An 18558-nucleotide genomic window follows, 5' to 3' on the forward strand; every position below is an offset into this window, starting at 1 on the left:
AACATATTAAAAGCTCTTCTTGATTCGTGAACATGACAATAACGGAACATATAACTTTAATTTGTAAAATTTACAGTCTTTCGAGAAGTGTTTTATTGTTCATTAACTGTAAAGCAATGGATCGTCTAAGCACGCAAGATGTAAAATACAAAGAGTAATGTGTAAAATATAATAGTTAAAGTTTAAAATGAACCAATAAAAAGTTTATAACGAATAAAAGAAAACTTAACTCCAATATTTCACCGTTCTTACCAGAAAACCGTCTGATGAAATTCATAGCGTTCCGAAGAAAATAAATAATTTTATTTTATGGATATTTGAAGCTAGATGTACATCGTACGATGATTAAGATGGTTATATAGACCGATGGACATGGAAACTTTTAACTAAATGTTAGCATTAAAACATGCTTCCTGCAAATACATGTCGAACAGTCAAAGGAAAATAATTCATTGAAGTGTAATTATTTATATTCCTCTTGATACTTAAAAACTTTTTATATATCAATTATGATAATGTAAAATATGTCAAAGATTTTTTGCATGTTAAAATGATGCAGTGTAAATAATTTTATTTTTACTCACAGATCCCGATCGCTCTCCGTATATTCTTAAATATATGATGCTCATGTTGTGTACGTTTTTATTCTAAATTGTGTGTAAATGACAATTGCAAACACATAAATTTTGATATGAAGAAAAAGTACATTTTAAGTTAAAAGAAAGCCAACTCTTTCTAAAGATTTGAAAACGCCATCATATTATTAATTAAGGCAATGTTCAGCTTCTATTAATCTTGAGGTAAGGCGTTAAAACTTAATTCAGCAGATTAATTAATGTCATAGAGGCAGACTAAACTGCAAATAAATAGTAACGATATGGGTAAATTAATTCTTTATTTAAATACAGATATTGTAATGTTGAAATGAAATATCATTTACATAATTATATCATAAACAAAACATCTCGAATGTCAATAACCAGAAGTATATGATAACGTATGAAGGGATCAAAGTGAACAATGGGACCCGTTAACTATCATTAATACCAAACAAACATTCAAACTTTTTATTTCGATGTATGATTTTCGTCGATTTCGCTAGCCAATGGTATTCAGGACGATACTCTCCCCGAAACCCTTGTCAGATTTGACCTCAAAATTGAAGTTTCCGCACTGCGCCACCTGGATTACCGCTGTTGCGTCCCTTCCATTTACGTACATTGTATTTTTTTCGGACATCAATTTTGCAGCGCACTTTAAAAACATGTTTTTATGGGATAGATTCAAACTATCACAGATAAAAAAAATTGTGACTTATTTGTTAATGTGTTCGGAAATCATTTTTTGTATTTCGTACTTCAGAGGCCAAATATATCTCGAGATAGACGTCTATATCTTTGCATAATTTTTTTAACTTAGGAAAACAGAAACCACACATGTATTTGCTTTTCCTATCTGTTTAGAGAGAACCGTACGTGTATCCAATTACTTCATTTACCTAATCTAAAAAAAATAAAGTTGACGAAGTAGTAATTTTTTTAATATGACTTCGCTGGAAGCTGTTGTTGATAGACATAGCATGCCTCAGTGTGGTCACTGCCATCACTTCTGTTCAGTGTTGTTAACATAAAGAAAACGCGTTTTCATTGGTCGGATGGACCTAGCCAAGGGTTTCCGGGGGAGTACCGCACTGAATACCATTGGCTAGCGAAGTTGGATTCTCTTAGTACTCGCTGATTCGCGTCTTCTATTGATGCTACATGTATACTCCCTTTTCTCCAATGGTATCAATACAATTGCGCTAACTCTCGTCTTCCATTCACGTCACATATATACTCCCTTTTCCCCAATGGTATCAATACCATTGCGCTGACTAGAGTCTTCCATTCACGTCACATAGCTTCCATTCACGTCACATATAAAATCCATTTCCCCAATGGTATCAATACCATTGCGCTGACTAGAGGCTTCCATTCACGTCACATAGCTTCCATTCACGTCACATATATACTCCCTTTCCCCAATGGTATCAATATAATTGCGCTGACTCGCGGATTCCATTGATGTCTCATATTAATCCCTTTTCAATTGGTATCAATACAATTTTACTGTACATAGATTACTGGTCATTAATCTCCAGGCCTATATATCCAGAGAGTGGAACTCCTTAGCGTTATCACGCAGCATTTTCCTCCTGTCTTCGGATGAATAAGATGAGGTAAGTTTGGTAAATAACTCGAAAACGTCATTCAAAGAGGCCTTCGCTAGTGTGCATACTGGCCAGTCGGATCCAAACATCACCCTATCAACGCCGAATGACGAGATGATGTGCTGTAAAAAGAACGCACTTGTTCAATTACAACTGACAAATGGCGAAATACAACGCTGTTCAAATTAGGGCGATCTAAGATTTAACTTTAAATCATCCGTAACCAGATTACATAATAAAAACGGGTAAACGTAATTAGCACGATTAACGTAATTATTTAATCGAAAATCGGATTGTTCAAAACATCCCAAGAACGTATACAACTGCTAGATACCCATCTGCAATAAGTTCCATATCGTGTTGTTCATGTGTTTTTGAGAGTGAAGTTCAATGCATTTTTCGCCTTTAACGTGTGCCATTGTGTCAGCTGGTCTCGGAGCATTCGATATTAGTTTATGATTACTTACTGCTGTTCATTACAAGATCTCAAAACTTCAAATAATCGTTATAATGTTAAACGGCATACTCCAAAGATAAAAAGGGCGTTTAGAGAAATAAATTCAAAATCTCATTTCATAACATGTTATAGCTTTAACTTTAAAACATATATGTATCATATTGCAGTTATATAACATAGTTAGTGTGATAACTATAAAAATAGGTTTCAACATTTCTATCTTAACTTTTACCTCTACGTATGGCATGAAGTCCTCTGGTGTCCAGCTATCCCAGTCTGCCTCAGTGACCATACCGGAACTGACAGGGCAAATATAGAAGTAGAATCTTCAAATAACGGGATTTTTTTCGGAATAATTCAATTTCGCTTTTAACGACAATTTATATTGGCAGAAAGATATGATAACGTAAATGCTGCCTCTGATTGGCTGTTACAGCAACCAAATGAATTCTTACATATAAGCACAAAATAATTTGAACTTAATGTATAATGATTTACCACAACTGAGTTTATAGGGCTAATATCACATACGATGTAAAATCATCCATTGTTCGATAGGTGAAATAAATACTTACATTTTACAGTATATATTTTTACTTTGATGTGCGATTTCTGTCATGTCTTTTTTCCATTGTTCAATTTCCTTTGCTTTGATATATGGTTTAGCTATATGGTCGACAACCATTTTCAATCTGAAACACACCAAAAACACTACACATCAACAATACGGTTGTACCCTACTATCCCGTCCCGTAAGTACAATTAGACATGTTAAAACACACCAATAACACTAGACATCAACAATACGGTTGTACCCTACTATCCGTCCCGTAAGTACAATTAGACATGTTAAAACACACCAAAAACACTACACATCAACAATACGGTTGTACCCTACTATCCCGTCCCGTAAGTACAATTAGACATGTTAAAACACACCAATGACACTAGACATCAACAATACGGTTGTACCCTACTATTCCGCCCCGTAAGTACAATTAGACATGTTAAAACACACCAATAACACTAGACATCAACAATACGGTTGTACCCTACTATTCCTAGTCCGAATGATTCTGACTATCTATCCGCTTTTTATATACTGACGTGGGCGGATGATAGTCAGAAGTCCGTGCTCTTTCAAAACGCCAAAAGTCCAGCGACCCTCACCAGGGTCGCTAGTTTTTCAATGTTTTCTCTTTTCAGGTTTCATGTGATTTTTTGACAATTGCATAGTTCGATAGAAAAATTATTTTTACACTACCTTCCATATCAATTATATGTGTAAACGACTGTTAACAAATGCATTTCCTCCAGTTTCTTCGGACTTCGTCATTTTCAGGCACGTTGTTTGTATATGGCTGCCAAAACCAATCTCGCGAGAATTTGAGTGACGTCAGAAAATGAAGGTTAAAAATGCGTTGATGAAAAGGATTTCCCTTGACTTCCGGCGAGATTTTAATCACGTGATAACTTCAACCAATATGAACGATCTAGCCGGGAAATTTGAGAAGTCTCAAAGAAATACCACAAGTTGCACGCTGAGAGATATAATTTACTTTTTTCAACATGTCAAGGTAGTGTAAAAATAATTTTTCTATCGAACTATGCAATTGTCAAAAAATCACATGAAACCTGAAAAGAGAAAACATTGAAAAACTAGCGACCCTGGTGAGGGTCGCTGGACTTTTGGCGTTTTGAAAGAGCACGGACTTCTGACTATCATCCGCCCACGTCAGTATATAAAAAGCGGATAGATAGTCAGAATCATTCGGACTATACTATTCCGTCCCGTAAGTACAATTAGACATGTTAAAACAAACCAACAACACTAAACATCAACAATACGGTTGTACCCTACTATTCCGTCCCGTAAGTATAATTAGACATTTTAAAACAAACCAAACAGGACAGCTGTCTTTAGGATCCTCAAAGCAATAATCATGACACCTCTTTTTTAAACATCTTTGGGTATGAGTTATCATTTTTTTTCTTCTTCCTTTTTCCCTCTCTAATTATTTTGTATAAACGTCGTTAACGTGCAATGATTGATAATTTATGAAAATGTAATAGATGAGACGAGGTTAAGATGACAAGCGTCTTTCCATAGTGATTGTCATGTTTCTAGCCACCAAATAGATGTCAATTACTCAATTTCGGAAGAATGTCCAATTGGCATTTTCATATCATGGCTGTAAGCTATCCATTTCTAATGTATCTTATTGTGCCATTGAGTACCACCACGCTGGACTTATCACCGCCCTGTTTTAAAATGTATTCCTACACTGACCTCTTTACTGTGAATCCCAGTACACTTGTACGCAGTTTCATGTGTACAATAATTAAATATGCTCCGTCGCCGACAGAGCATAAACAATATTTGTCATTTCAACGATATCTAATCTAATTTAAAACAACAACAATAACAACAAAAACGTGCATATAAAATGTTGTCTGCGAAATTGGCAGAGTTTTCCATATAGGACATAGTTTCCAAACTGCTGGTATCTGCACTTTCAAAGACGTTGATTAATTTACACTTTTTATGGATGTAGTAAATTAATAACTTCAATGTACATTAATGCGCATTTTGTGTTATTGGAAGAAATAGAGAAATAAGAATGGATGCCTTCATTAAAATTGAAGAACTAACAGTCACTACTTTATATCTAATTCGTCTTATGGGAGTACAACATGTAATACAACTGGGAAAATACTGCTAAGTCCATAGGTATTCATACATGTATAATGTATTAGATTGCGGGACGATGACGTCACTTACCTTGGGAACTTGGCAACCACTCTTGGGATGTGAGAGAGAAGATGTGGCCTAAAATAGAAAACAATGGAAAGGATGAAACCCTCGTTAGGGATTGTCTCTGTACCGCGAGAGTATGAAACCCTCGTTAGGGATACACAACCTATTAAAATGAGAATTGAAAGCAAATGAACAAAAAGGGAAAACAAATCATTTCAACTATGAAAATATCCGGAAGCATATATTTTGTGGAAAAAAAATAATTATTGCAAATGGCATGTAGATCTACCTGAGCAGAAGGTCAAAGGTCATGCCGAGCTCTTCAAGGACTGCCATGCCCTTGTGCACGTCTTCACGCGTGATCCATGTGGGGTCCTCCATGTCGAGGATGTGCCGGACTCCCTTAAATAAGGGATCCTTACACAGGTCTGCCAGCGTCCCGCGGATCTGGATACCATGGAATCGATTCATATGTTAGAAAATTTTCTTGGACATATAAAGGAAGAAACAGCAATGTACCGTTTAGAGGATAACTCCGCAAGATATCTTTGAAGTTAACATTAATGAAGAATATTTAAGGCATGTTTTTGACGCCAGAGATAAATCATAATCTACATGATTTTAAGTGCTTCTGGTGAAAACATCTTATAATTCATAAAAATGCTGTCATCATATTTAAAATGACAATAAACTGCAATGTAAAATGGTACAAAATAACAAAAGTTACGTTTGGATCCGTAAGGTCAACTCCGCCGACAACACCTTTAATTTCCGGCCATGACTTCGCCTGCTGCATAACCCATTCTGAGGAAAATAGTTTGCAAAACGGGCAACATTTATAGATTTGTTAAGACTGGATTTACGGCCAATAGGTTTGATTACTAACTACATTTGATTTATTTTGTAGGTAAATACAGTCCATAGAAACAAGGGGTTAAAATGAATATGCTTTGTTGACAGAAGTGCAGCCATTGAATTCCTTTGATTTCTGAACTACATTTGTGTGAAAATAGTCCGCAATTCGTAAGCATGCGCAGTGGTTAGCAGTTGTTTAACTGCAGTGACTGTTTGATTCCAGTTCCTTCCCTAATTATAAGCGAGGACTATCCTTACACCCGCTGAAGTTGACTAACAAAACTTTAAACAACACCTTGTTAATTGGACTATGATAAGTGAATTGCCTCCCCCTCCCCATTACCGACCACCATTGCACACGTAACATTTTTTGGCGTAAAATCTATTGTATCAAACATGTATTTTTCGTTTGTAGAATTATTACGACTGGTAGTAATAGAATATCTGAAACATAATGAGCAATAGTGTGTTACCTTCTGGTTAAGGGTGATCGTTTTCAGTTGTTTTAAGTGTATGCAGTTCTAATGCCTTAATACAAAGAAAAGATATTCATAAAATATCATTTAGTTTTATTTCAATAGAACAATGGTGATTTGATCTTTCACTTTATCCTCTTATAATTCAAAATGGTCTCCAAGCCGACCTCGTCCTCAATACTCCAGGGGTTAGTTACTATTCCTTAATAGCACATAGAAATGTTCTGTCTGCAACATGGGGCCCACTCAATGAAAATGGATGTTGTCATACATGGTTTTTTTATTCATTTTGGTGGATGGACTGATGAATAAAAGTCATGTGATTTTTTTCAGAAAAACACAAGATTTGAAAAATTATTAAAAAATCAAGATATTTACTACATGTATATTCATCAGTCCATCCACCAAATACCTAACAAGTAAAGATCCCGATTTTTTGATAAATCTCGTATTTTCTTAAAAAGATCATGTAACTGTTAGGTTCATTTATCAGTCCATCCACAAAATACAAAAAAAGTATGAAAACATCGATTTTCATTGAGTTGGCCCCATGTGCTGTCTGCGACAACAGATAAGCAGACAATTTTTTTCCTTTGGTGTACATAAAAATAATCGAAAAGCGGTACATTGTGGCTTTGAAGTGAGGCGTCGTTCTCCTTAATCTGAAAAAGATATTTCTGCTGGCCTGTGATTGACAAGCGTTTTATTTTCTCCTTACCTGTCTTCTGTTTTACCATAAGATTGTCCAGAGGAGGATGTATAACGACATTGAAAGTAACCCCTGTAGTATCGAGGATGATCCGACCTCAGTTTCTTGTCATATCTTAACTACCAAACAACAAAGTATTGCTAAAAAATCGGTGTTGACCGAAATGTGCCCCCCTCTTTCGCCACTAGTCACTACTAGCTTACTTGATTCATCGGGATGTCCGTTCAGACACTGTACAAAAACTCCGTATTTGACTGGCGTTTTTCGCAGGTTGTCTACATATTCAGCCGCAGTAACTGTGCGAAATATAGGTCCTTCATTCGAAGTTGGCCATGGGTATTTAAAATGGTCCAGGTCCCAAATATCTAAGGAAACCAGTTACATATTTTGTTCAACACCATAAAAAATTATATCTGAATTAGATTTGGCTAAATACGAGTCTAAATAGTGTATGTACATATCAACATTAAGATAAGAAATATTATGCCTCTAATCATAGAAATAATATCTAACTTATTGAAAAATGTTGCGAAAAAAACTTCAAAATGAAAACCTTATGGTAGATCATTTCAAAATATATTTCAGTTTAATTTCGCTAAAGTTAAAACTGTATTCTGACCTCAGGTAACATTTTATAATCTGTCAGAGTTACTTCCCTTACGCCACTGTCAACTTGTTTATTTTCAAATAAATATACTTTCAGACACACATGGCTAATGCATTACATATGACTGATCATTCCTAGTATAAAGTTATCAGAATACACCCACCATCCCAGACTACATATCAGATACTCTAAAGACCATGCCATTATTCCTACTTACGGAAATGGGTGTCTACATAATCCTCGTGAACACTTGTTCCATCCGCCATGCCGTCTATATATAGTTGTCATATCTTTAACGCTCGCTGCGATAAGAGAATGATAGTGCAGTGGAGTGTCAGATAGCTACATACTTGTGTGTACATTTAAGAAAAGCCATCCATCTGAGGCCAGCGACTGTTTAATAATGATTCACTGGATATTTCCCAAGGATTTTGTTCTGTTTAAGGAGTTTTTGTTTTGTTTTCCCTTCATTTAATTTTTCATTTTAATATTGTTATGTCATGAAAGGTATGGAGTGACTATTCAACATTTGTAAATAACACAATAATCAAAGGAGGTAAACAAAGACAAAAAATGACATAGGCTAAGGTTCACAAATATCTTAAATGTTCCGAAATGTAGTCAAAATAAAGGACACAGAAATCAGATATTGGTTTGAGTTTGAAACAGCTGTAGTAATCCTATATCCATGGATTTGATATGTATACTAATGTAAAGTTAGATTTATGGGTTGATATGCCACATAAAACTATAGCATAATGTTTATTTTTCACAGTCCACTGCACATGTGTCCAATCCCACAAGTTTCCTTTGTTAATGCTAGCAATTCGCTAACGTATGATACTGAAATGCTGCTCCTGAATTTCTAGATTTTTTCACATATTTTTTCCTGCTTGGTCTAGATCTATATTTAAAAGCAACAAAAGAAAGACTGCATGAAAGCTGTAGCAAACACGTCACTTCTTTACCTGATATAAACAGCTCACATACAATGCTTGGTGTGTAAACCATACACATGCTGGTCCACTTTGGTTTCAGAACTTATATATCTAGGTATGCTGAGAATTTAAGTATGTATGCTATTGTAATTGGCAAGGACGTTTTCATAAAACAATAAATGTTATGGATAAATATCTACCATAAGAACAGATAAATGTATAATATGTAAATGTGAATGGAGAAAACATTCTGGTGTCGTTGAAATGAATTCGAAGCAGCACCTTTTAATTGATTTGGTAGTAGTGGTGTGATAAGCATGCGGGGTACGCATTATCTGTATTTTCTTGTTGATAACTGGTAGATGGGAGATTAATATGAATTATCAAAATAGAATTTGTACTCAAAGTGATACCAATGGTGACGAATTTTAAAATTTATAAGAGTGCCCGTTTTTGACCTTAGCAAGAAATTTATGTTATTGAGTACTATTACACGAAAACAAATATGATTAAGTTTTTACAGCTTATGAAATCTACGAATATACGAAAATAAAATATTACGAGATTTATGAAAATTTATGTTTAAAAAATATATAATTCGTCCTCCGTCTACATGTATGTTGCATTTGTTAAATGTTGTTGTTAATATGATTCTCTACACAATGTATTTTGTAAAGAGACTAATAATAAAGTTTGAAGTAAAACAACGTCTACCCTTATCTGTATCTTGTTGTTGATGATACTATAAAACAACATCTACCCTTATCTGTATCTTGTTGTTGATGATACTATAAAACAACATCTACCCTTATCTGTATCTTGTTGTTGATGATACTATAAAACAACATCTACCCTTATCTGTATCTTGTTGTTGTGATGATACAAAAACAACATTACCTCTGTAGTTGTTACTATAAAAACAACATCTACCCTTATCTGTATCTTGTTGTTGATGATACTATAAAACAACATCTACCCTTATCTGTATCTTGTTGTTGATGATACTATAAAACAACATCTACCCTTATCTGTATCTTGTTGTTATGATACTATAAAACAACATCTACCCTTATCTGTATCTTGTTGATGATGATACTATAAAACAACATCTACCACTTTTCTACCCTTATCTGTATCTTGTTGTTGATGATACTATAAAACAACATCTACCCTTATCTGTATCTTGTTGTTGATACTATAAAACAACATCTACCCTTATCTGTATCTTGTTGTTGATGATACTATAAAACAACATCTACCCTTATCTGTATCTTGTTGTTGATACTATAAAACAACATCTACCCTTATCTGTATCTTGTTGTTTGATACTATAAAACAACATCTACCCTTATCTGTATCTTGTTGTTGATACTATAAAACAACATCTACCCTTATCTGTATCTTGTTGTTGATGATACTATAAAAACAACATCTACCCTATCTGTATCTTGTTGTTGATACTATAAAACAACATCTACCCCTTATCTGTATCTACCCTTATCTGTTGTTGATGATACTATAAAAACAACATCTACCCTTATCTGTATCTTGTTGATGATACTATAAAACAACATCTACCCTTATCTGTATCTTGTTGTTTGTATTTGTGTGATACTATAAAACAACATCTACCCTTATCTGTATCTTGTTGATGATGATACTATAAAACAACATCTACTATCGATCTATGATGATACTTATCTACCCTTATCTGTATCTTGTTGATGATGATACTATAAAACAACATCTACCCTTATCTGTATCTTGTTGTTGATACTATAAAACAACATCTACCCTTATCTGTATCTTGTTGTGATGATACTATAAAACAACATCTACCCTTATCTGTATCTTGTTGTTGATACTATAAAACAACATCTACCCTTATCTGTATCTTGTTGTTGATGATACTATAAAACAACATCTACCCTTATCTGTATCTTGTTGTTGATGATACTATAAAACAACATCTACCCTTATCTGTATCTTGTTGTTGATACTATAAAACAACATCTACCCTTATCTGTATCTTGTTGTTGATGATACTATAAAACAACATCTACCCTTATCTGTATCTTGTTGTTGATGATACTATAAAACAACATCTACCCTTATCTGTATCTTGTTGTTGATGATGATACTATAAAACAACATCTACCCTTATCTGTATCTTGTTGTTGTTGATGACTATAAAACAACATCTACCCTTATCTGTATCTTGTTGTTGATGATACTATAAAACAACATCTACCCTTATCTGTATCTTGTTGTGATGATACTATAAAACAACATCTACCCTTATCTGTATCTTGTTGATGATGATACTATAAAACAACATCTACCCTTATCTGTATCTTGTTGTTGATACTATAAAACAACATCTACCCTTATCTGTATCTTGTTGTTGATGATACTATAAAACAACATCTACCCTTATCTGTATCTTGTTGTTGATGATACTATAAAACAACATCTACCCTTATCTGTATCTTGTTGTTGATGATACTATAAAACAACATCTACCCTTATCTGTATCTGTTGTTTTGATACTATAAAACAACATCTTATCTGTATCTGTATCTTGTTGTTGATACTATAAAACAACATCTACCCTTATCTGTATCTTGTTGTTGATACTATAAAACAACATCTACCCTTATCTGTATCTTGTTGTTGATACTATAAAACAACATCTACCCTTATCTGTATCTTGTTGTTGATACTATAAAACAACATCTACCCTTATCTGTATTTTGTTGATGATACTATAAAACAACATCTACCCTTATCTGTATCTTGTTGTTGATGATACTATAAAACAACATCTACCCTTATCTGTATCTTGTTGATGATGATACTATAAAACAACATCTACCCTTATCTGTATCTTGTTGTTGATGATACTATAAAACAACATCTACCCTTATCTGTATCTTGTTGTTGATGATACTATAAAACAACATCTACCCTTATCTGTATCTTGTTGTTGATACTATAAAACAACATCTACCCTTATCTGTATCTTGTTGATGATACTATAAAACAACATCTACCCTTATCTGTATCTTGTTGATGATGATACTATAAAACAACATCTACCCTTATCTGTATCTTGTTGTTGATGATACTATAAAACAACATCTACCCTTATCTGTATCTTGTTGTTGATACTATAAAACAACATCTACCCTTATCTGTATCTTGTTGTTGATACTATAAAACAACATCTACCCTTATCTGTATCTTGTTGTTGATGATACTATAAAACAACATCTACCCTTATCTGTATCTTGTTGTTGATGATACTATAAAACAACATCTACCCTTATCTGTATCTTGTTGTTGATACTATAAAACAACATCTACCCTTATCTGTATCTTGTTGTTGTTGATACTATAAAACAACATCTACCCTTATCTGTATCTATGTTGTTTGATACTATAAAACAACATCTACCCTTATCTGTATCTTGTTGTTGATGATACTATAAAACAACATCTACCCTTATCTGTATCTTGTTGTTGATGATACTATAAAACAACATCTACCCTTATCTGTATCTTGTTGTTGATGATACTATAAAACAACATCTACCCTTATCTGTATCTTGTTGATGATACTATAAAACAACATCTACCCTTATCTGTATCTTGTTGATGATACTATAAAACAACATCTACCCTTATCTGTATCTTGTTGTTGATGATACTATAAAACAACATCTACCCTTATCTGTATCTTGTTGATGATACTATAAAACAACATCTACCCTTATCTGTATCTTGTTGTTGATGATACTATAAAACAACATCTACCCTTATCTGTATCTTGTTGTTGATACTATAAAACAACATCTACCCTTATCTGTATCTTGTTGTTGATACTATAAAACAACATCTACCCTTATCTGTATCTTGTTGTTGATGATACTATAAAACAACATCTACCCTTATCTGTATCTTGTTGTTGATACTATAAAACAACATCTACCCTTATCTGTATCTTGTTGTTGATGATACTATAAAACAACATCTACCCTTATCTGTATCTTGTTGTTGATGATACTATAAAACAACATCTACCCTTATCTGTATCTTGTTGTTGATGATACTATAAAACAACATCTACCCTTATCTGTATTGATACTATAAAACAACATCTACCCTTATCTGTATCTTGTTGTGATGATACTATAAAACAACATCTACCCTTATCTGTATCTTGTTGTTGATACTATAAAACAACATCTACCCTTATCTGTATCTTGTTGTTGATGATACTATAAAACAACATCTACCCTTATCTGTATCTTGTTGTTGATGATACTATAAAACAACATCTACCCTTATCTGTATCTTGTTGTGATGATACTATAAAACAACATCTACCCTTATCTGTATCTTGTTGTTGATACTATAAAAACAACATCTACCCTTATCTGTATCTTGTTGATTGATACTATAAAACAACATCTACCCTTATCTGTATCTTGTTGTTGATGATACTATAAAACAACATCTACCCTTATCTGTATCTTGTTGAAACTATAAAACAGCATCTACCCTTATCTGTATCTTGTTGATGATGATACTATAAAACAACATCTACCCTTATCTGTATCTTGTTGTTGATGATACTATAAAACAACATCTACCCTTATCTGTATCTTGTTGTTGATGATACTATAAAAACAACATCTACCCTTATCTGTATCTTGTTGATGATACTATAAAACAACATCTACCCTTATCTGTATCTTGTTGTTGATACTATAAAACAACATCTACCCTTATCTGTATCTGTTGTTGATGATACTATAAAACAACATCTACCCTTATCTGTATCTTGTTGTGATACTATAAAACAACATCTACCCTTATCTGTATCTTGTTGTTGATGATACTATAAAACAACATCTACCCTTATCTGTATCTTGTTGATGATACTATAAAACAACATCTACCCTTATCTGTATCTTGTTGTTGATGATACTATAAAACAACATCTACCCTTATCTGTATCTTGTTGTTGATACTATAAAACAACATCTACCTTATCTGTATCTTGTTGTTGATACTATAAAACAACATCTACCCTTATCTGTATCTTGTTGTTGATGATACTATAAAACAACATCTACCCTTATCTGTATCTTGTTGTTGATACTATAAAACAACATCTACCCTTATCTGTATCTTGTTGTTGATGATACTATAAAACAACATCTACCCTTATCTGTATCTTGTTGATGATACTATAAAACAACATCTACCCTTATCTGTATCTTGTTGATACTATAAAACAACATCTACCCTTATCTGTATCTTGTTGTTGATACTATAAAAACAACATCTACCCTTATCTGTATCTTGTTGTTGATGATACTATATAAAACAACATCTACCCTTATCTGTATCTTGTTGTTGATGATACTATAAAACAACATCTACCCTTATCTGTATCTTGTTTGATGATACTATAAAAACATCTACCCTTATCTGTATCTTGTTGTTGATGATACTATAAAACAACATCTACCCTTATCTGTATCTTGTTGTTGTTGATACTATAAAACAACATCTACCCTTATCTGTATCTTGTTGTTGATGATACTATAAAACAACATCTACCCTTATCTGTATCTTGTTGTTGATGATACTATAAAACAACATCTACCCTTATCTGTATCTTGTTGATGATACTATAAAACAACATCTACCCTTATCTGTATCTTGTTGTTGATACTATAAAACAACATCTACCCTTATCTGTATCTTGTTGTTGATGATACTATAAAACAACATCTACCCTTATCTGTATCTTGTTGTTGATACTATAAAACAACATCTACCCTTATCTGTATCTTGTTGATGATACTATAAAACAACATCTACCCTTATCTGTATCTTGTTGTTGATGATCTATAAAACAACATCTACCCTTATCTGTATCTTGTTTGATGATACTATAAAACAACATCTACCCTTATCTGTATCTTGTTGTTGATGATACTATAAAACAACATCTACCCTTATCTGTATCTTGTTGTTGATGATACTATAAAACAACATCTACCCTTATCTGTATCTTGTTGATGAATACTATAAAACAACATCTACCCTTATCTGTATCTTGTTGTTGATACTATAAAACAACATCTACCCTTATCTGTATCTTGTTGTTGATGATACTATAAAAACAACATCTACCCTTATCTGTATCTTGTTGTGATGATACTATAAAACAACATCTACCCTTATCTGTATCTTGTTGATGATACTATAAAACAACATCTACCCTTATCTGTATCTTAAACCTTATCTATCTTGTTGATGATATATAAAACAACATCTACCCTTATCTGTATCTTGTTGTTGATGATACTATAAAACAACATCTACCCTTATCTGTATCTTGTTGTGATGATACTATAAAACAACATCTACCCTTATCTGTATCTTGTTGATGATACTATAAAAACAACATCTACCCTTATCTGTATCTTGTTGTTGATACTATAAAACAACATCTACCCTTATCTGTATCTTGTTGTGATGATACTATAAAACAACATCTACCCTTATCTGTATCTTGTTGATGATGATACTATAAAACAACATCTACCCTTATCTGTATCTTGTTGTTGATACTATAAAACAACATCTACCCTTATCTGTATCTTGTTGTTGATGATACTATAAAACAACATCTACCCTTATCTGTATCTTGTTGATGATACTATAAAACAACATCTACCCTTATCTGTATCTTGTTGTTGATACTATAAAACAACATCTACCCTTATCTGTATCTTGTTGTTGATACTATAAAACAACATCTACCCTTATCTGTATCTTGTTTGATGATACTATAAAACAACATCTACCCTTATCTGTATCTTGTTGTTGTTGATACTATAAAACAACATCTACCCTTATCTGTATCTTGTTGTGATACTATAAAACAACATCTACCCTTATCTGTACTTGTTGTTGATGATACTATAAAACAACATCTACCCTTATCTGTATCTGTAATAAAACTCTTGTTGTATGATACTATAAAACAACATCTACCCTTATCTGTATCTTGTTGATGATATATATAAAAAACAACATCTACCTTATCTGTATCTTGTTGTTGATACTATAAAACAACATCTACCCTTATCTGTATCTTGTTGTTGTATCTATATACTAAAAACAACATCTACCCTTATCTGTATCTTGTTGTTGATGATACTATAAAAACAACATCTACCCTTATCTGTATCTTGTTGTGATGATACTATAAAACAACATCTACCCTTATCTGTATCTTGTTGTTGAATACTATAAAACAACATCTACCCTTATCTGTATCTTGTTGTTGATGATACTATAAAACAACATCTACCCTTATCTGTATCTTGTTGTGATGATACTATAAAACAACATCTACCCTTATCTGTATCTTGTTGTTGATGATACTATAAAACAACATCTACCCTTATCTGTATCTTGTTGTGATGATACTATAAAACAACATCTACCCTTATCTGTATCTTTGTTGATGATGATACTATAAAACAACATCTACCCTTATCTGTATCTTGTTGTTGATGATACTATAAAACAACATCTACCCTTATCTGTATCTTGTTGTTGATGATACTATAAAACAACATCTACCTTATCTGTATTGTTAAACAACTTATCTGTATCTGTATTTGTTGTGATGATACTATAAAACAACATCTACCCTTATCTGTATCTTGTTGTTGATACTATAAAACAACATCTACCCTTATCTGTATCTTGTTGTTGATGATACTATAAAACAACATCTACCCTTATCTGTATCTTGTTGTTGATGATACTATAAAACAACATCTACCCTTATCTGTATCTTGTGTTGATGATACTATAAAACAACATCTACCCTTATCTGTATCTTGTTGTTGATGATACTATAAAACAACATCTACCCTTATCTGTATCTGTGTTGATGATACTATAAAACAACATCTACCCTTATCTGTATCTTGTTGTTGATGATACTATAAAACAACATCTACCCTTATCTGTATCTTGTTGTTGATGATACTATAAAACAACATCTACCCTTATCTGTATCTTGTTGTGATGATACTATAAAACAACATCTACCCTTATCTGTATCTTGTTGTTGATGATACTATAAAAACAACATCTACCCTTATCTGTATCTTGTTGTTGATGATACTATAAAACAACATCTACCCTTATCTGTATCTTGTTGATGATGATACTATAAAACAACATCTACCCTTATCTGTATCTGTTGTTGTTGATACTATAAAACAACAATCTACCCTTATCTGTATCTTGTTGTTGATGATACTATAAAACAACATCTACCCTTATCTGTATCTTGTTGTGATGATACTATAAAACAACATCTACCCTTATCTGTATCTTGTTGTTGATACTATAAAACAACATCTACCCTTATCTGTATCTTGTTGTTGATACTATATAAAACAACATCTACCCTTATCTGTATCTTGTTGATGATACTATAAAAACAACATCTACCCTTATCTGTATCTTGTTGTTGATACTACTATAAAACAACATCTACCCTTATCTGTATCTTGTTGTTGATAACTATAAAAAAAACATCTACCCTTATCTGTATCTTGTTGTTGATGATACTATAAAACAACATCTACCTTATCTGTATCTTGTTTGATACTATAAAACAACATCTACCCTTATCTGTATCTTGTTGTGATGATACTATAAAAACATCTACTTATCTGTATCTTGTTGTTGATGATACTATAAAACAACATCTACCCTTATCTGTATCTTGTTTGATGATACTATAAAACAACATCTACCCTTATCTGTATCTTGTTGTATGATACTATAAAAACATTATCTCCTTATCTGTATCTTGTTGTTGATGATACTATAAAACAACATCTACCCTTATCTGTATCTTTATGTATCATAAAACAATCTCCTTTTGTTTCTTGTTGATGATACTATAAACAACATCTACCTTATTCTGTATCTTGTTGATACTATAAAACAACATCTACCCTTATCTGTATCTTGTTGATGATACTATAAAACAACATCTACCCTTATCTGTATCTTGTTGTGATGATACTATAAAACAACATCTACCCTTATCTGTATCTTGTTGATGATACTATAAAACAACATCTACCCTTATCTGTATCTTGTTGTTGATGATACTATAAAAAAAAAACATCTACCCTTATCTGTATCTTGTTGTGATGATACTATAAAACAACATCTACCCTTATCTGTATTTCTTGTTGTTGATGATACTATAAAACAACATCTACCCTTATCTGTATCTTGTTGTTGATGATACTATAAAACAACATCTACCCTTATCTGTATCTGTTGTTTGATGATGATACTATAAAACAACATCTACCCTTATCTGTATCTTGTTGTTGTTGTTGATACTATAAAACAACATCTACCCTTATCTGTATCTTGTTGTTGATGATACTATAAAACAACATCTACCCTTATCTGTATCTTGTT

The 18558-nt window shown here is 32.6% G+C and overlaps 1 protein-coding gene across 1 annotated transcript; it reads right to left on the reverse strand.

The window, feature by feature from the left end:
• Positions 1-881: 881 nt before the first annotated feature.
• Positions 882-8446, reverse strand: LOC138317778 (L-fucono-1,5-lactonase-like). The gene is made up of 8 exons (XM_069259668.1): positions 8289-8446; positions 7668-7829; positions 6152-6228; positions 5714-5871; positions 5449-5496; positions 3242-3358; positions 2899-2965; positions 882-2331 (listed from the first exon to the last, which is right to left on the reverse strand). Exons 1-8 carry the CDS (start codon positions 8335-8337, stop codon positions 2143-2145), a joined length of 867 nt encoding a protein of 288 aa, XP_069115769.1. The 5' UTR covers positions 8338-8446; the 3' UTR covers positions 882-2142.
• Between the last annotated feature and the right edge of the window lie 10112 nt (positions 8447-18558).

The sequence above is a fragment of the Argopecten irradians genome, chromosome 3 (assembly GCF_041381155.1).
Source record: "Argopecten irradians isolate NY chromosome 3, Ai_NY, whole genome shotgun sequence".
NCBI classification, from domain to species: domain Eukaryota; kingdom Metazoa; phylum Mollusca; class Bivalvia; order Pectinida; family Pectinidae; genus Argopecten; species Argopecten irradians.